General features: G+C 41.5%; 1 protein-coding gene across 2 annotated transcripts in view; it reads right to left on the reverse strand.

Annotated features, from left to right (window-relative positions):
* Window positions 1-2377: 2377 nt before the first annotated feature.
* The window catches only part of opn5 (opsin 5), an 82283-nt gene continuing 64212 nt past the window's right edge, over window positions 2378-20448 (reverse strand). For both annotated transcript variants that reach the window (XM_061813052.1, XM_061813053.1), the window contains exons 4-7: window positions 11445-11615; window positions 11019-11353; window positions 10697-10938; window positions 2378-6797 (exon numbers count right to left, since the gene is read on the reverse strand). In XM_061813052.1, the coding sequence (XP_061669036.1) occupies window positions 6731-6797; window positions 10697-10938; window positions 11019-11353; window positions 11445-11615 (815 nt within the window). In that variant the 3' untranslated portion in view covers window positions 2378-6730. The remainder of the gene's footprint in view (window positions 6798-10696; window positions 10939-11018; window positions 11354-11444; window positions 11616-20448) is intronic.

A 20448-nucleotide genomic window follows, 5' to 3' on the forward strand; every position in this document is an offset into this window, starting at 1 on the left:
GGAAAAACCACCTTCACCTCTCTTCACTCCTACCTTGGGAAGCACCGCAGTGACATTGGGGTTTGAATTTCGTTTGCTTTCCAGCTATATTCATATTTGTTTGGGCCCTTAGCTTAGCATGTGTGCATTGTGTACCTGTTATTTTGACTTTGTTTATTTGACTGTTGTGTATACATGTTTGATTTTACATAACCTGGTTATTATTTGACTATCTGCAAGACAGTTAAAATAGTGGTGAGTTTATTTGGTAGCTTGATTATTTAAATTGGGATAATATTAACTCATAAGGGGAAAATATTATTTCAGAGACTTTTTGATAGAGAATTAAATGCACAAGTAAAGAGTAAAATTGTATTAGACATTTAGAGTAATTAACATTGAGTTAATTTATTAGTTTCGTAGTTTGGAGTAAGGAAAGAACTCAGGCAGCTACCTTGTCGAAGTATTTTATACTCGAGAGGCGCTTCAGCTGGCAACCAGTTCAGGGTGTACCCTGCCTCCTGCCTGTTGACAGCTGGGATAGGCTCCAGCACTCCCCGCGACCCTCGTGAGGATAAAATAAAAATAAATGGAGGGATGGAAGTTAAAAAGAGGAAGTATTTCAAACTCCCTGTTAAAACAGGAACCAGATCCACCATTCTGCCTCACCATGCAGCTGAACAGGTTTAAAAAACAAATATAAAAGAAAAGATATCAAGAGAGCCCTATTACATAATTTCTCATATTCTGTTATGTACATAAAAGGTAAGTTCAGATTTGTCCCTTCTTGTCATTTGTGTTTAATTTGTTTTGCTTCGTCCCTCTCAAGCATCTTTTTTGCATTTTATTATTATTTTTAGCGGCATGGTGCTCAGAAAATTTCTCTAACAGTTAGCGTCATATAACGAGATGCCGTATTTAGAAATGAAAAATATTATCTGAGATTAATTGACAATGATCTGATGATGGAAAAGCTGAATGGATGAGTGAAATAGAAATAATGAGTAATTTCACACAACTTTATATTTACTTAAAATTGTTGACATAAAAAAAACTCAGTATTAATGTGTATTTTTACATATTTCTGTTGAAAAATACATCTTGCTTTTAATCTATAAAGACGAGCAGGACACTTGTGATTCCATGTCAAAAAAAAGGGCACGTGGTGCACAGATATACCACTAGGTGGAGGACTCGCATTTGCAACGAAGCAAAATAAAGAAGCAAGTACCTTCACAACATACCTGAAACATGATCTCTATGGATAAAATGACATTTTGTTTTTAAGTATTTTAATATTTGACTTTACATTATAATTTTTAATACCTTTTATTAGCTGATAAAGGTATCTTAATATTAATTCATACCTCTTTCAGGAGCACAGTTATGTTTTTGTCATTTCTCTGATTAACCTTAGAAAAACCCAAGACATCCAAATCCTCTTTTCAAATTTTAGGTACTAACTAACTCCATGGGTTCTTTAGGGTAAAGCAGCATTTCACGCTGGGGACAATGGTAATAGAAAAATGAAAGTTAAATGCCATTCAGTGCATTTCTGAAAGCTGAAACATTCTGTATGCCATGATCAATTACACAGCCAAGCCATTAGGAAGGTTACTCACTTTTACTGAGAGGCTTTTCACGCTTTCCAGTTAGTCTCCTTGTCACGATTTGGCGTTCCGGGAGATGTGACGACTGAATGACTTCAATTTAACAAGGTGATCCTCAAGGGAATGTACAACCTCTAGTTCATGCCACGTGAACTACAATTGTGTTTGTGCATGTTTCATTGTCCATGTCCATTGTCCAAGCCGCTTATCCTCACACGGGTCACGGGAGTACTGGAGCCCATGCTAGCTCGCATGGGGCAAAAGGCGGACTACAGCCTGAAATATTCAGAGGGAACATAATGATACCATCATTGAATTGGAATTGAGTCAGACGGGTACACCACTACACCATCAGCAACCTCTGTTTCAATGTCCATGTTATTTTCGAGGTCAAAAGTTTAGATAGGTTTCCTTAGTATCGAGTAGTATATCCTTTAAACGGCATGACTTAGGTAACCTTCCACAAGCTTTTGTCAGTACTCTACTGGAATCCTGGCCAAATCCTCCTGGCAAAACCCGTGTAACTGAGTCAGGTTGGTCAGTGGCCTTGGTTGCACACGCCTTTTGAGATCTGCCCACAAATTTTTGATGGGATTCATAGGGGGGGGGGGTTGTGATGGCCCCTCCAACACACCTGAAATTGGAGAGCTAAGCTGAGCTAAACTTAGGTGGAACTTGGTGTAAAAAGTTTGACAACCGCTGCCTTGGACGAAAAATGTTTTTAAAAAATGTGCTCCAATTTTTCATGACCTGAACTTAATAATCAAAGACTTTATGTGCACAAAAGGATCATTTATTATTAGTACTATTCCTTTGCCAAGATACAGTAATTCAACCATCTCATAGATGGGGCATATTGAAATGCATGTTAGATGATTATTGGACAAGTGATTTTTTAGTGCAAATTTTCAGGATAATGGCAGGACACGCAGTCATAAGTGAATCCAAACTACCCGAGCAAGCTGATTGGGTGATACATCTTGACAGATCCTTGCAGCATGGGGTCTTGCATCAGCATATTGGAACATTATGTGAAGGTTGCCGATGACGAATGGCACAACTGATCAAATCCGTGTGGAGGAGATCTGTTGCGCTGTGTGAGGCAAATGGTGGTCACGCTATCTATTTCTCTCTTTCTCTTGCCGCGCATGGTTTCCCACCGTTGGTGAGCAGCACAATAACTGAGACATTTGAGGAAGAAAAGGCGGACACTCAGGCAGTGAGGAAATAATCTCTTTCTTTGGTATAAACATAAAACATTTGGACAATATACTTTGAGATAGAAACTTTTAAAATCTGAAAGAAGTTCAAGGCCACTGATGAACTCCAGTCACATTCGAAAGTATGTAGTTGGCCACTTTGTCCAAGTGATTTTAGCTATTTTAGTTAACAATGCTTTGACCTAAAAATAAAGTGAACTTACAAAATACAAGAGCAGTTTTTGCATATTTTGTGATCAAATCGGCTGGTATTATTAAAACTTTGAACACAGGTCAAAGCAACAGAGCTAATGACATTTTGCCATCAACTAGGGAAATCTTTTGTAATTCATTCATTATACTTCAGTAAGGTATGGATTAACGTCCGACATAGCTACCAGAAAAAAAAATTACAACATTTGTATCCTTTGCTAACATTTAACATGAATTATGTGCAGCGCTTTACAAATGACACCGAACAATATATAATTGCTAATTTTGTTTAAATGAAAGCGAAACATTACATTACGAGAAGAGGCTCAGTGGCAGTTAGGTGTTAAAAACTTAAACACTTAAGATAAGAGTGCTGGCTGTTGACATCAGAAGGGAAACATCTTCACACAGCTTTTTGAAGTACTTTTCCAAAAAATAAGAAATAAAAAAAGACTCAGCAGAACACTGTTGTACAACTTCAAGCAGTATACAAAACATCTCGGCAATAAGGTATTACTGCGATGTTGACAAACAATACAAAGTACACGTCACATTAAATTACAAAGGTTTTAAAATGATATTACATGTCAACAATAGCTGAGCGAATCCTTACAAAGCTTGCTGCCACTGGGCCCTGTTTAAGTATCCTTTGACTGAAAATGCAACCCTTTTCCAATCTATTAGAAACTCGCCTGGATTCAAATGTTATTTGAGTTTCATCAGGGATACCATTTGGTGTATTGCTCATGAATTTAATACACATCATATTTGTTCCTATGAAGCAAATTCTTAAACAAACAAAACAACAACAACAAAACACCAGTAACTTCATGTGGAGTACTTCCATCACCTGTTTGTATACAGTGGCTGCCACAGGAATTATACAGCTAACGACAAAAAGAAGCCTTTTTAAGTTTGGCTTTGGAGTTAAACCACAGCGATGATACAAGGAGTAACAGTGCAGACAGCAGTTCTGTACAATTGAAGCCTTTTGAATATTGCTTCTTACAAAGTGCATTTGTGAACCTTTACAGAAAAGATAATATAATAATAATAATAATGAGACTGGTTGTTCACAAAAGCATTAAAGTATATAGATTAAAATAAAGAGAATCTCATTTGAGAGAAATCTGATATTTTGGGAGATATGTTTATACATTTTCTTGATAGAACTAGGACAGGACATTTGATGAATAGGAGCGAACTGGAAAGTAAAGTGAACACATAGCAAAACGGACCATAACGGACCATAAAGTAGTAGTTAAAAGATGTTAAAGTGGGTAGTGTACTCAAAATGACCGCCCCAGCGCACTATGCACTTAATCATTCCCCAAAACAGACCGACAGGGTCATTAATCAAAGAGGCTTAACGTAAAACTATCCACAGGTCTATCATAGTATCGAAACCTGCAAAAAAAGCCAAGATTGCCCAGATAATGGGAAAAAAAAATTGCATGATATATACTCCGTGAGGTTGTTTCCATATCTGGTAACGAAATTGACGTTGAAAAAGCTCGTCCTTGCCATTTTTTATTTTGGTGAATGAGTCGTGAGACATATTATGCAAATATTTACCAAAACTACTTCTAAGACAGAATAAAGTGTTCTGGTGAGTGTTTCTGTACTGAATGGACACTAAGGGCAAAGGCAAGTGCGACAAGAAGTGACAGCAAACAGCAGCAGCGGCTATTGTATTTCATCCATCGGAATGTGCTTTATTTCTGAGCTAGATAAACTTTATTTGAAAAAAAAACCTGACCACCTACCTTTTTCTCTCTTTCTATCTCTCCTTTCTCTTCTGGCAGCTCTGTATGTACTGTGTACCCAGAACACTGTGTACATAGCTATGAATGTTCGGCAGAAATGAACCATTTTACAGCTATGCAAGACTACCCCCCAGTTCAGATCGTTTCCTAATTGACTATTATTTAAATACTGAACACATTTAACTATAGGAAGTGTGGGCACCCGGGTTTTATGAAAAGATTGGATGGTACCCCACAGGATAATCATTCTGTATAATCTTAGTAAGACATGCGATTATCTCACTTATGCTGACTCATCTGAAAAGGAACTGCAGTTCAAAATGAGCTGAAAAATCTAAATATTGTTTTCCATGTAAATGTACATAAATGTGAGAATGTGGAACTGGTAACCGTGAAAATACCACTTTGGACAATATGGACAATGTTCTATCTTCCAGACATTCCCATCATCCACCAAAAGTAATACACATAAATATATGTTTATTTTCAGTGATTGTCAATGCCTTAAATGCCACAAAGTACAGAATAGAAAATCTTTGTTGTAAAGGAGTGCACAAAAGTCACTTGCTCTTAAATTGGTCGGGAATCATAAAAAAGAACTATCCCATTTTTTTCCCCACATATATTTGTGTCTACTTTTCCTGACGGTTCCATAACTTCAAAATGTGCAGTTAAATCTTCATAAGGCTACATAATAAATAATAACAACATGAAAAATATAGTACTCTTTGCTTTGTATCCTTACAATGTTGAGCCGAATCCAAAATTTTTAGGGATTCCTATTAGTGCCTGAGTCATTATTCCCAGATTAATTCCAGTTGATGGTTTAAACTCTGTTCCCATTATTTAATATTTCTATCGTCAACACAAGAACGCGAACAAGCATGTGGAAATATTCCAAAAGCAATCCCAAATATTATGAAAGGGGAATTTCTATTTTTTGAAAGAAGCTGTTCTTTCTGTTCAAGGGACTATTTGTATCTCTGAATTGATGAAAATTGTCCCTGTTCCCGTAAATATAACTGAAATAGGGAAGCCATACTGAAAAACTGGAGGTTTTTTTCATACAACAATAACAGTGGAACCATTTACAACAATGTACAGTATATGGATGAAAATAAATGCTTCTAATATACATTAAGTGATTTTGCAAATAAAGTGCACTCATATGGTTGTAAAGATTTTTTTTCTTTTTTCTTCTCACGTGTGCTGCATTATGAGAATGCAATGTTCACTCAGTCATGAAGTTCTCGTTCCTCCCCATCGATTGCTATTCATGTCAAATGCTAAGACAACAGCCTGATGCGTTGTGCAATTTCAAATGTTATTTTCCACACCAGCCAAATGTTTCGAAGTGCAAAAGATGAGCTTGAGTAAACTTTTCATGGGTACACACAAACTTTGATTTAGGTATAATAAATCGCATGTGGGTAACATCAGACACCATGTACTGTACTTGTTATCTTAATGTGCATTTTTTTTACATGTTGTCACTAGTGTATAATTTGATTTGTCCTCAGTTTAAATGTAGCTTCCAATTAAATGTTATGTCTACTATACAATATGTACTACACAAAAAAAAATTCCTTCCAGAGCCAAGATTTGCTAAGGAGACAGTAATTTGGTGTTTCAATAAAACTGAACTGTATGCCTACTATACTGCGAAGCTAAGTCAACACATTATGTAAAACATCACTTGTACATTGGAACAACTCGAACTTCTCTGGAAAGAACTTTTCAGGATGGTAGAAAAGGAGGTGGGGACCTACAGGAAGGACATGCGCTTCAGTGAAGTGTAAACCAGCCTGGTGTAATCAAGACTCAGGAATAATGGTAAAAGCTCGGTGAAGTCAATGTAGATGATAGGCAGCATGTGAAAGGCAAAGTGATGGGCACAGAGGACAGGAAAGCGGACAAACTTTCCCAAATATAAATTATAAGCAGGTCACTCAGGCTGTCTGCCTCACATTTCATCCGGAGCTTCTTCTGGTGCTCGTGTGTCCTTCAGTGAGCCAGTAATTGTGTAAAGCCTGCAAGTACCAGAAACAGGTAACCATAAAAAAGTCAGAAAACCAAATTGTATCCAGTGGTACCTCTACTTCCAAACGTCTCTAGTAACAAAAATTTCAGGTTACGAAACGTCTCCTTGGAAAAAAAAATTGAAAAAATTTGAAAAAAAAAATGGGCGCTGTATTTGCAGCCCCCAAATTCCACCGAATGAACATCCTGTTTCTTGGTGTGTGTGGTGCAATAAAGCTGCTCTCCCATTGGCTATCACTGTACCATCTTCCTGGCATCGCATTGGCTAGGAGTGATGTCAATCTTTATCCATGATGCTTTGCGTTTCCCTTTGACACTCGACTGTCACCAAATCACGCTAGCACACATTGGAAAAGTCGAACTTTTTTGTAAGTTTTTTGTTTGCTTTTTTTTTGCAAGTTTATTCATCTTTCTTCACCATGGACCCCAAGAAACTTTAATGGAATTAAGTGGTGTGTGTGCGTACATTCGTATGTATGTTTTCTCTAGAGTGTCAAAGTTTGCCTCATCCTTCGTCCCCCTTGATGCCTTTTTCTTGTCCCTCACTGTTCTCTTTGCATAGTTACCCAATGACAAAGGTCAATGAACATATTTTTATTATTCTTCACACTATGTACTTTGGATCCTTTTTTTTTGGCAATATGTCTGTTGGTGTGCGTGCATGTGTGTGTGTGGTAAGGGGGGGGGTGTCTTGGAAAGGATGAGGCTATTTTCAGGTAAAATGCGGTTCTACTTGGGAAAAATTCACGTTACAATACAACTTCTGGAACGGATTAATTTCCTAAGTAAAGGTACCACTGTATTTAAATAAACCATCCAACACAATGTTTGAAGTACATCACATTCTCTTTCAGTATGCACCGTATATTAAAGGAAAATATTGCCAGAAGAGTGAAATCTATTTTTTATGCAACTGGCTGAACTAAAATGTAGATAGAACAAGTAATGGCGAACTTGAATGTGAAAATGGCATATTTTTCTCTTGTATTACAACTTGCTCATTTCATGCACTTCTGTCAAACAGGCATTGATTTAAGACTCTTCCTGCCAGCCATATGCTTAAAAGCTGGAGTTGTTTCAATTGTTGTGACAATAAATCCTTGTTTGTCAGAAAAGAGGCACTTTTTCATCAAAACAGACGTTTATTTGACCAGACACAGGGAAGATTAAATAAGGTTTTAATGAGGCTGCAAACATCCAAGGTCACATGTTTCTTTCCTGGAAAACAGCAAACAGTAGCAGTAGGAACAGGAAATGTAACATTTTATCCAATAATATTAATCTTATCTATTTTGCACAGCATTGTCTTTACAGAATCACGGGTGAGTTGGAAGAAGGGAGGGTCATTAGTGGACGGGACCCATGCAGTCAATTACAGGCCTGCCATGCTCCTGGCTTCCTCCCCAGGCTGGGCGTGGCTCGCCAATTAGTCAGTGTACACCTGCACCTTGTCCCAGCTGATGCCTCGCAGTATATATAGGACCCGGGGGACGACTTGTCCTCCGCCAGATCGTCGTCCTTGATGCCTCTTTCCCGCACTCCTCTTTGCCTGACTTCTGCTCTCCGTGTACCGACTCACGCCTGTCCACTGACCACCCTCGTAAGCCTGCTGTACTATTACTTCTGATTGTTTGGACTGTCTGCCTGATCCCAGACCTTTGACCGAATAAAGGTTTCCTCTGCACTGTCTGGTTGTCTCTTGAGTCGTGCATTTGGGTCCATCCTCGAGCCCCGTTTGTGACAAGGCCACATACAAGTATAGAAAAAATTTTTTCCATGAATGCACACCTAGGGACTGTTTAGAATTGGCAATTAATTGAAGGTGTCAGGAATGGGGGAAGCAAGATTACCTGTAAAAAAAAAAAAAAAAAAAAAAAAAAAACTTGGGCAAGCTTCCCACCCCCCTCCTCCCCTTTGCTCTGTAGCAGCCTGGCTCATTATCGAGCCTTGAAAAATGTCCTTTGGAGGGCCAGACATAATTTTAATAACAGTTATAATCCGCAGGACACTTATTGGAAACCTCTGGTCTAAAATGACATGTACAGTATGTGAGATAAAGTTGACGTGACATGACAGGCCAGATTTACTAAATGATAAGTCATGTTAAATGTTTGTATTGTGGAAATCAAGCTGGAATATGAACACCTTAGTGTCACACATCTCTTTTATGGTGTAATTTGAATTCAGGAGGAGATAATGTGGTTTTCGTCCATGCTGTGGACCAGCTCTCCACGCACAGAAGTAATCTGGAGCGTTGATGGGAGTCACTCAACCATATGCTTTGCTTATGCATGCTTTGTGGACTTAGAGAATATATTGGACCGTTTCCTTCAGGGAGTCTTGAGGTGGGTGCTCCAGGAGTTTGTGGTACTAGCCCCCTTGATACAAGGCTGTCCAACTGGTGGCCGGAGTTTGGTCTTCTTTGGAAGCAGTAAGTAAGATTTGTTCCAAGTGAAGGTTTGACTTCACCAAGCCTGGCATTTGTTATCAATTCCGTTCATAATTTTGTGGGACAGAATTTCAAGGTGTAGCCGAGGCATTTCAGGGGTCCGGTATGGTGGCCTCAGTATGGCGTCTTTGCCGTTTGTAGATGACATTCTGTTGGCTTCTTCAAGACCTGATCTTCAACTTTGACTGGAGCAGTTCACAACCGAATGTAAAACGGTTGGGATGAAAATCATCAAATTCAAATAGGAGGCATGGTACTCATTCAGAAAAGGGTGGAATCCTTTCTCCAGGTGAAGGATGAGACCCTGCCAGAAGTGGAAGAGTTCATATATCTTGAGGTCTTGTTCCAGAGCCCAGGAGCCATGGAGCACGACATCTACAGTTGGATTCATGCACCATCTGCAGTGATGCAGACTCTATATCGAGCCATCATGGTGGAGAGTGAGCTGAGCTGAAAGGCTAATGTCTCGATTTGCTGGTGGATCTACTTTCCTAACCTGCCTATGATCACAAGCTGTACATCACGACCCAATGAACAAAATCGCAGATGCAAGCAGACAAAATGAGTTTCCTCTGGAGGATGTTCTGGCTCTACCTTACAGATAGGCTGATAAGCTCTGTCATCCAGAAAGAGCGCACAGTAGAGCTGTTGGTCCTTTGCATTGAGAGGAACCAGATGAGGTGACTTGGGCATCTATTTAGGATGCCCCTAGATGTTTCCCTTGTAAGGTATTCCAAGGTCTTTCCATGGGAAGGAAGCCCCATGGATGACCCAGGACATGCTGGAGGGATATGGGATGAAGTGGCTGGGGACAGGAAAGTCTGTGCTCCTCTGTTTAGGCAACTGCCCTTGCAACCTGGTCACGGATAAGTGGAATAAAATGGATAGAAGGATGGATCATTTGAAACCTAAAAAGGCCAAAAGTCTATAAAATATTATTTTCTTCCCAAATGCTTTCTTCCTGGTGCAAACAATGCTTTCATTGCTTGCAAAAAAGAGGAAAAAAAACAATCCTGTCTTGATTTTTGTGTATGAAATGACAAGATAATTAACCATTCTCTCTTATGTTCGTAATATGTAATGTGCAAAAGTGCATTAGATGGGAAAAAATTGTGAAAGAATTTTGACATTAGTTGATCTTTTTCTACTTAGTCTGTACCATTTCAACAATTTTAATTTTTTGTGTACATTTTACCATGACATAAGCTTGACTCCTGGAATGGATCAATTCATGTGTCTTGTCATGGGCAAAATTAATTTGAAATCCAAATCCACTCCACCGCAATGCACGACTGTTCAAATAGCCTCCTGGAATGGTATCTATTCAACTAATGGACCAAATAGTCAGATATCCATGAGGAAAAAGGTAAAATTATACAGAAACTAATTACATTGTATTTGTTGTCAGAAATAAATATGTGACCGAAGGCACTCCCTTACCTAGACTTTCGAAAATGCCTGCGTTTACCCAGGACCTTCAAGCAGGAGGGTGAACAGGAGTTTTTCAGGTCCACTAACTGGTAGATGATTGGGTTGTACATTGCTGAGGACTTGGCAAGCAGAGTAGGAATAACAGACACGGGTATGGGCACTGAGTCTGGCTCTCCAAATGCCGAAATCACTGACACAACTGCGTATGGGATCCAGGCTATCAAAAATCCTGCGCAGATCAGCATGGCGACCTTGGTTTGAAAACATAACAAGTAAGTTAGACTGTAACTCATTCTTATACTGATGTGAAAAATGTGTTTCTTTCACATACCTTTGTGAGTTTTAGCTCAAGGTTTTGGCTGTTATTGACTCGGGCATCAAAATGTGAGATTTCTTTTGCAGAAGACTTGACTTTAAAGATAATCATCACATAGGAGAATACCATGATGCCAGTAGGTAAGACAAGACAGAAGAAGAGGATAGACATTACAAAGCTTTGGCCAGACACAGAAGATTGTGCCAGCCACCAATTCAGGGTGCACGATGTCCCAAATGGCTCTGGGGCATAGCTTCCCCAGCCTACAAGGGGCATGATGGCCCAAAATGCTGCATAAATCCACACAAAGACCAAGCAGAGAAAGGCGTGACGCCGTTTCAACCATGTCCCTTTAAAATGGAGAGAGTACATTGAGGTACAATTATGTTATTAGCGATAATGGTAAATGAATGGGATGGACAAAAAGTAAATACCATTTACCATAGCTGAGATGGCAGATCTTGAGGTATCTGTCCAGGCTGACCATCGTCATGGTGGTGAGGCTCCCACATCCGAAGAAAAAGCCTGCCCAGCCATAGAACTGACAGCCCTCCCAACCGAACAACCAACGGTGGGAGAAACTAGAAACAACAAAAAAGGGCTTTCCTGTCACTAAAGGACAGGGGTAGCGGAGTAAGGGATGTAACAGAAAAACAGAGGGTGACACAGAAATAATAAAAGGAGAAATGAGGAAAAGAATGGATAGATGTGTGATGGTGTTTGGAGAAGGATGGTGTGATGGTAATGTGCATAAGAGAAAAGGAGGAAGAAGGGCAAAGAGTAAAAGTAAGGAAAATAAGATTAGTATTTTTATTAGTTGTAATTACTCATATCCTCATTTATCTTTGGAGGTACATTGATGATACAGATGTGTTCTTGGCAATAATGACAAGGTATAATGGTTGAACATTTTCAATTAGGAGTACATTTTTGTTGTGCTCTTCCTGCAGTTGCAAAGTATAACTCACTTGTATTTTAACCTGGTGCCATTTAAAGACAATCATAAACATGAAATTGTTGACATATGGAAAATTGTTGAAGATAATAAAAATTGGAGAGACATTTGAATTGAACAGCTGCAGAAAAATGTGTCTTGTTAGTCCTGTAAAAACACTTTTATTAGCACGTCATAATTAGAATAAATTAAAATTGAAATATCTTCCTTTACATGTTACTCAGTCCACCAGAGTTCCAGTTGTTTTTTTTTTTTTTGGTTTGTTTGATGTTTCTTTCTTTCTTTCTTTCTTTCTTTCTTTCTTTCTTTGTTTCTTTCTTTCTTTCTTTCTTTCTTTCTTTCTTTCTTTTAATATAGCCTGTCCTGTTCTGTTCTTTTGGATGGCCTCGTAGATGGGTGTATCTGTATGCCTTTGCCTTTGCCTATCTTCCGTGTCCTCCTGCATTTGGGCCCTACCTCCGTTCCGATGGGTCGTGACAGTGTCGGCAAAGACAAACAAAACCGCTCCTAAGCCCAGCAAAAATTAATGACTACTCGCCCCAGCAGATCACCCTGAGCAAAACTATATCGAGCAAAGGAGGCGCCCACAATGTGCAGCGCCCAATAAGCCCCGAGCCCCACCCCACACCACATAGAGATCAGGCAAAGCCAACTCTTAACCAAACAGGCTAGTGAAACCACAGTAAACATCCATGCTCACACTCAGACAGCCTGGACCAGCCTCACATGCCCACTGATAGTCCTAGTCACTCACTCCAATCTACAAACCAATGCAAGTGCTGATAACAGGAAAAGAAAAACTCAACATGGATCCAAAAGCCGACCACTAGAACCCCACGCCAATGAACTGGGACAAAGTCCACACAAACAGCATTCCACAGCACCCCAAATTCTAACCCTGCACTCCAACGATTAAAATAAGGAAAGGAAGGCACTCCTCACACCACCTGGCTCCATCCAGCCAAAGAAAAATCTAACAAATTAAGACAAAATAAATAGTTTGGGCGGCACGGTGGATCGGATGGTAAAGCATTGGCCTCACAGTTCTGAGGTCCCGCATTCAATCCCAGACCTGCTTGTGTGGAGTTTGCATGTTCTCCCCGTGCCTGCGTGGGTTTCCTCCAGGCACTTCTGTTTCCTCCCACATCCCTAAAACATGCAACATTAATTGGACATTCTAAATTGCTCCTAGGTGTGATTGTGAGTGCAACTGTTTGTCTCTTTGTGCCCTGCGATTGGCTGGTAACCAGTTCAGGCTGTACACCACCTCCTGCCCTTTGACAGCTGGGATAGGCTCCAGCACTCCCCGCGACCCTTGTGAGGATAAGTGGTGAAGAAAATGGATGGATGGATAGATGGATGGATAAATAGAGTTTCCGTTCTCGACTACATGATATTTTGGCTTTTGGTAAATAGAATAGAGCATATGCTATCTATATTCGTTGACAATTTCACACAGATGGTTTGTATGCTCAGCTTTTTAGGTTGCTCCTTAGAACACTAAAGCGTGTGTGGCATTAAGTCAATTTTAACAAAAAGGAAAGAAATGACCTTCAGACCTTATTCGTTTTCCCACCCAATGCAGTTGGATCTACCCCTCACCCTTCGATTTCTTTTTGATGGCCACAATCATAACTGACCTAGTTCGAAACAAATTCCAAGATTCGCAATTTTACATCACGACAATGGACTACACAACACCATTGCAATCAATGAAAGTGGGGTGATTGGAGTTTAGTTGCAATCATTGCATTGAAAAACTGAATCTCAATACATTGGAACCTCTATGAATTTAATTCGTTTCGTGACCCCCTTCTAAAACAGAATATTTGTAAACTTAGGTAGTATTTCCTATTGAAATGAATATGCCCTCTGTAGCTTGTTGTAACATGTTAACTTTTTATGATGATGATGATGGAACCAGAAATGAATCTCATTTTCTCGTCAGATGACCTATCTACTGTAGTTTTTAAATCACTAGTCAAAGCACACGAGGGAGAAGGCACCTCCCGCCTATCTTAAAGGTACTGTTTTGCAATTATTAACAATATAATTCAAGAGAGGTTGAATTAAAAAGTGGAAGAACTTAATTCCGAATATATATAGTTGAAAAGATATGCATCACTACATTTGAATTAATCATGAAGGACTGTTTTGTACTTTTCCTATTCCAATTGCATAATCCACACAATTCAATTCTCCAAGCACAATTGCAATAGTATAATTTTCGTTCGTATAAAGTTTGGTACTAAAATCCAGTAAAAGGTATTCATCATTTTAAAAAAAAATGAGTGAAGGATGAAGACAGCCTACAATTTAACTCGTCGATAATTCAATCAAGTGAAGCCTTGAATATTATTACTGAGAAACTGAAGCGCAGTCATCTTTTAGTTTGTTTAGATGTGTGCCATCTGTTGTTTTGACTCTTAGATGTCACTATTGCCCAAGGCGTGGAGTTCAATGAGTGAGTGAAAAAAACGACAACCTGGAAATAAGTCTTACTTATGACTTTGGCGTGAAATGCGGCAAACAAAAAATATCCTATGTCCGAAAGGAAGCACTATTCATGCCTCCCTGACCCAATAACACATTCCACAAATATTGGAAAATTTCGTATAAAGGTTAAAAGAGCTGCTGAGAAGATGAGACTTTCCAAATGGCATGCGCTTCAAACCAAAAGGGCTGATTGGCTGAAGAGACTCGCGTATCTGCAGTTGATCGATATTTCGTAAAGTACCCAGATTTAAGTCAGAGCTAGTTTGAAATTGAAATGGTCAAACTGAACCTGAATTGATAAAAGTAAATGTGAAAATGTATATTATGTATATATATTTATTTGACATGTCATCGAGGGTCAAATAATCTTAAAGACACTTTTAAATTTACTGGACTTCAGTTCTAAACTATCCATCCATCCATTTTCTGAGGTGCTTATCCTCACAGGAGTCGAGGGAGTGCTGGAGCCTATCCCAGCTGCCATCAGCAGCTGGCAGCATACACCCTGAACTGGTTGCCAGCCAATCGCAGGGCACATGGAGACAGAAACTCACTCACAATCACACCTAGGGGCAATTTAGAGTGTCCAATGAATGCATGATTTTGGGATGTGGGAGGAAACCAGAATGTGCAGAGAAAACCCACACAGCCACGGGGAGAACATGCAAACTCCACACAGATGGGGCCGGGATTGAAAACGGGTCCTCAGAACTGTGAGGCCAACACTTTATAGCTCCCCCACCGTCCCACCTCATTCTAAACTAATACATCCATCCATCCATCCATCCATTCTCCATCTATTCATCCATCCAGCCATCCATCCATCCATCCATCCATCCATCCATCCATCCATCCATCCATCCATCCATCCATCCATTTTTTTTAGCTGTTTCTCCTGACAAGGGTCGTGGGGAGTGATGGAGCCTATCCCAGCTGTCACCGGGCAGGAGGCAGGGTACACCCTGAACTGGTTGGCAGCCAATCACAGGGCACATAGAGACAAACAGACACACTCACAATCACACCTAGGGGCAATTTAGTGTCCAATTAATACATGTTATTGGGATGTGGGAGGAAACCGCAGTGCCTAGAGAAAACCCATGCAGGGAGGTCCAGGATTTAACCCAGGACCTCAGAACTGTAAGGCCAATGCTTTCCAGCTGCTCCATCGTGCCACCCTAACACATTCAATTAAAAAAAAAAAAAATGATTTCTTTAAGTGCAAGCTTTTAATCATTCAAGTTTAACAATTGTAATATAATTGATTCAAATTCATTTCTGGTGGCACATACTTCAGTCATCTTGTCAGTCCCAATTCAGGCCCCGTAGCTCAGTGGTTAGAGCACTGCTTTGTTAAACCAGGGGTTGTAGGTTCATATCCCACTGGGGACTCCACTCCCTGAGAAGGGTTGCGTCAGGAAGGGCATCCAGCGTAAAAATTGTGCCAAACATATATATGAGTTCATCTGAGATGACATGCTGTGGTGATGCTGAAAGAAACTTAGTTTTTTGTCCTCCAGTTCAGGCTGTTACCTGCCTCCCGCGACCCTTGTGAGGATAAGCAGTTCAGAAACTGGTTGGATAGATGGGGAGATGATTTTAACAAATGGCTGCAATATGTCAAAGGGTGAAAAATTTAAGGCGGTCTGAAATTGGACTACCAACACCAACACCCCTGAGCAGGAAAGGACAGGCCTGCCTCAACTTCCTAATGCAACTGCCTTCTTTAAACATGCTCAAAAAGTTGCCACATACTGTACATTTTACCAGTCTGTGGTTGCGATCACCCTGAAGAAAAGGAACGCTTCTCGCCCGGAATTTTTATTGTGATGGCGCAGAATTGAATGGTTTGAAACCTGTGGTAGAGACCAGATCGTGAAAAGCAATTTTCAAAAGACTGACTCACTTCTTTATTATTCTTAAGCTCGTTTTCAAACATTTATCGAAGTATGTGTGACAAACAGCATTATCACATTCAGTTTTATAATGTATTACCTCTTAATCCTTAGGGTGAGTGTTCTGCATAATACAATGCAGATACACACCATGTTCAAATGAAACACGCTAAGAAATGCACCAGTCACTCCATAATTGATTAGTATGGATGGTACGGCCATGTAAAAGAATCCAGAAGAAGCAGACATTTGTAAACTCACCAAAAGGGAAACGTTCAAAAAAGCAGATAAACAACAGGCAGGTCCGTAGAGGGAAAATGCAAACTTGACAGTGGCAGATAAAATAATAATAAATAAAATTTGTTTTGACACTCTCTTGTAACAAGTTTAGAATGGTACAATATTACAGAAAGGCAAACAACATCATTGAGCAAGGTTTAGAATAGATATGATTTTTGCTTTTCCATTAAGCATGATTTTAATTGTTATGGATGTGTCTGTTCCTGATGCGGTGCGCACCTGTTCCGCTGAGCAGATACGCTCACCTGCGTCTTGTTTTAGTGATTACGGTCCTTATATATATTGCCACGCGTGCGGTCTGGTCCTTGCCAGATCGTTGTATTACTATGTCATGTTCCCGTAACCCTTTGCTGATGACCTTGCTACTCTGTGTACTGAACTCTGCCTCGTAACAACCCTGCCTTCACACCTGCTAGTTTTGGTGCTGCTCCTTCTTTGGACTGCCTGCCTGTGTTTCCACCTTGGACTGACTAAAGACGCTTCCCAAAGAGTACCTGGTCTTGTGAGTCATGCATTTTGGGTTCAGCCTCGCGTTCTGGCCATGACAGAACAATCTGGGGAACACATGGACAGAGCCGACCCTGATCCAGTGCACAACGCCCTCCAGTTTCAAAGTTGGCGTCAAGCTGAACACGAATAAGTCCTACAGATGATTGCTCACCTGCTGCAGGAGGTAATGGCCCAGCTTGAATCTTTGCCCGCATCCTCTTACAGCGGAGCTGACGCAGGTCCGGATCCAGCAGCTGCCGCAGCAGTCTCCTGTACTCCCGAGCCAGCGCCCTTGCCGGTTCCTGACACTCACAGGGTCGTCTGCTCACCGCTGTCCCATCCGGAGCAGTTTTCAGGGGACAATATCAAACCTTTCATCACTCAACGTGAGCTGCATTTCAAATTACAGGCTACCCCCTTCCCCACTGACTGGGCCAAGATTGCATGTGATCTCCCACCTGACGGGAAGGGCGGAAGCATGGGCAACCACGGAATGGAGCCGCAACACAGACTTGTGCCGGACGTGGGTGTCATTCCTTATGGCAATGATGCAGGTTTTCCAATATGCGACCCCTAAACACGAGGTAGCAAATTTGTTAATCACGCTACAGCAGGGCCGGCGCAGAGCCTCTGACTACCAGATCGAGTTCCGCATTCTGACAGCTAAGAGGCAGTGGAACAACAGGGCGCTCCTTTTTCCAGGGGCTGTCACCCACCATCAATGATCAGTTAATTCCAATAGACTTGCCAACAGACCTGGACTTCCTCATGGCACTTGCTCTGAAAACTAAGAGGAACACCTTGTCATGCCTGTCGATGCGGAGGAGCCCATGCAACTGGACCATCTCCACCTGTCACCCGAAGAAAGTCAACGATGCCTGCGGGAGGGACGTTGTTTCTACTGTGGGCGGTCGGGTCACACCGTGGCTTGCTGCCCGGTCAAGCCAGCGGGACCCGCACTCACATTGTCCACGACGGTGAGTCTTAACCACATCTCAGACTGTCCTGCCCAAATGCTCCTTTGTGTAAACCTTAAGTTTAGGCGGACACCCTCGAACAGCGACTGCTTTCATCAATTCAGGTTCATATGTGGAAAATGCCGCATTCCTCTGCAAAATAACCCACTGCTTTCAGACGCTCACCTTGACGTTTATGGATTCGCATTCATAACGTATAAGCTTTCATGTTTTCAATACTTTGTTCGATATCTTGGGGGTCCATGGCTGTGGCTGCATGAACCCCACATGACAAGTCTTGGAGTGCAAAATGCACCTTCACTTCCCTCTCACCCCGGAGGAAGGAGGGCATGGATTCTGCTCCGGGCAATTTGCGAACCCTGCAGAAGGAGACTGTCATGCTCCTGGCTTCCAGCCTGGGCTGGGTGTGGCTAGCCAATCAGTAGACACACACCTGCGCCTCAACAATGTTAATGACACTCAGTACATATAAGACCAGGGGAATGACTAGTCCTCTGCCAGATCGTTGCCTTTGATGCCTCGTTCCCGCACTCCCGTTTACCTGACGTCTACCTTCCATGTACCGACCCACGCCTGTCCGCTGACCACCCTCGTAATCCTGCCGTTACTATTACCTCTGCTTGTTTGGACTATCTGCCTGATCCCGACCTTGGACCGAATAAAGGTTTCCTCTGTACTGCCTGCTTGTCTCTGGAGTCATGCATTTGGGTCCGCCCTCGAGCCCCGTTCGTGACAGAGACAGACCTATTCCTCTATAAGGAAGTTTAATATATGAAGAGTTTGTTTTCAAAACGAGACATGGGCATTTTTTTCAGATTTACGAAACTTGCGCCAAAATTATCAATTCGGAGCTGGATAATTTTGGCGCGAGTTTCGTAAATCTGAAAAAAATGCCTATGTCTCGTTTTGAAAACAAACTCTTCATATGTAATATAAGGAAGTGTTTTCCAAGTGTAAGGTCAACTCACTTCTTCCTCACAGGCCATATGACTGCACCATTGACCTGCTGCCCGGCTCCTCACCCCCTCGCGGGAGACTATATTCTCTTTCAGGTTCAGAGTATCAAGCCATGAAAGCATACATGGAGGAGTCGCTGGCTGCAGGACTCATCTGGTCCTTGTCGTCATGGGCTGGTGCAGGCTTCTAGTTTGTAGAAAAGAAGGAAAGGACCACGCGGCCCTGCATTGATTACCAAGGACTAAACGACAACACGATAAAGAACAGGTACCCTCCCCCCCTCATTGCTACAGCCTTCCATCCTCTGAAGGGGGGACATGGTTTTCACCGAGCTCGATTTGAGAAGTGCATAGCACTTAGTGCGGATAAGAGATGGGGATGAGTGGAAAACGGCTTCAAACACCCCCATGGGGCATGATGAACATTTGGTGATGCCGTTTGGACTTACAAACGCACCAGCTGTATCATGTTTTACGCGAAATGCTTAACATATATGTTTTTGTGTACCTGGATGACATCCTGATTTTTTCCCCGGATAAAAAAAACATGTCAGACATGTTCGCACAGTGCCACAACAGTTATTGCACCATGACCTGTATGTCAAGCTGAAAAGTGGGAATTCCACCAACCCTACGTATCATTCTAGGGCTTTGTCTTGGTGGAGGGAGAGATACGCATGAATCTCAGCAAGGTCGAGGCCGTTCTTCATTGGCCCTCTCCGACTATCTGTAAAGTGGTGCAGAGGTTTATTGGGTTCGCCAACTCTACCACAAATTCATCCGAAACTAGTACAGTTGCGACCCCAGTGCATGCACTCACCTCACTCCACAGTTCCTTTGTTTGAAACCCGGCCTGCCGGGTGGGCTTCCGTAAGCTCAAGGCCAGCTTGATCTCAGATCCGGTCCTCATCTTGCCCGATGCAGATAGGCAGTTTGTCATCGAGGGTGATGCGCTAGATTCAGGGATAGGAGCAGTTCTCTCACAGAGAAGTCCCAAGGACGGAAAGTTACCCCCCTGCGTGTTCTAAAACAACTAGATCCAGCAGAACGAAATTACGACATCAGAGACTGCAAACTTCTAGTAGTCAAGACAGCAATGTCGGAATGGAGACAATGGTTAGAGGGGGCGCAGATCCCATTCTTGGTATTAACAGACCACAAAAATTTAGAACATAGCCAAAAGGCTTAACACCAGGCAAGCTAGATGGCCACTCTTCTTTATGCGGTTTCACTTTGTGATGACCCTTCGGCTGGGGACAAAGAATGGGAAACCCGATGCACTGTTGCATGTGCATGATGGGGAATAAAATGAGTCCGACCCCATGCCTATCCTCCCCAAAGCATGTTTCATCTCATTCTTCACCTGGAAAATTTAAC

The sequence above is a fragment of the Syngnathoides biaculeatus genome, chromosome 23 (assembly GCF_019802595.1).
Source record: "Syngnathoides biaculeatus isolate LvHL_M chromosome 23, ASM1980259v1, whole genome shotgun sequence".
NCBI lineage: Eukaryota > Metazoa > Chordata > Actinopteri > Syngnathiformes > Syngnathidae > Syngnathoides > Syngnathoides biaculeatus.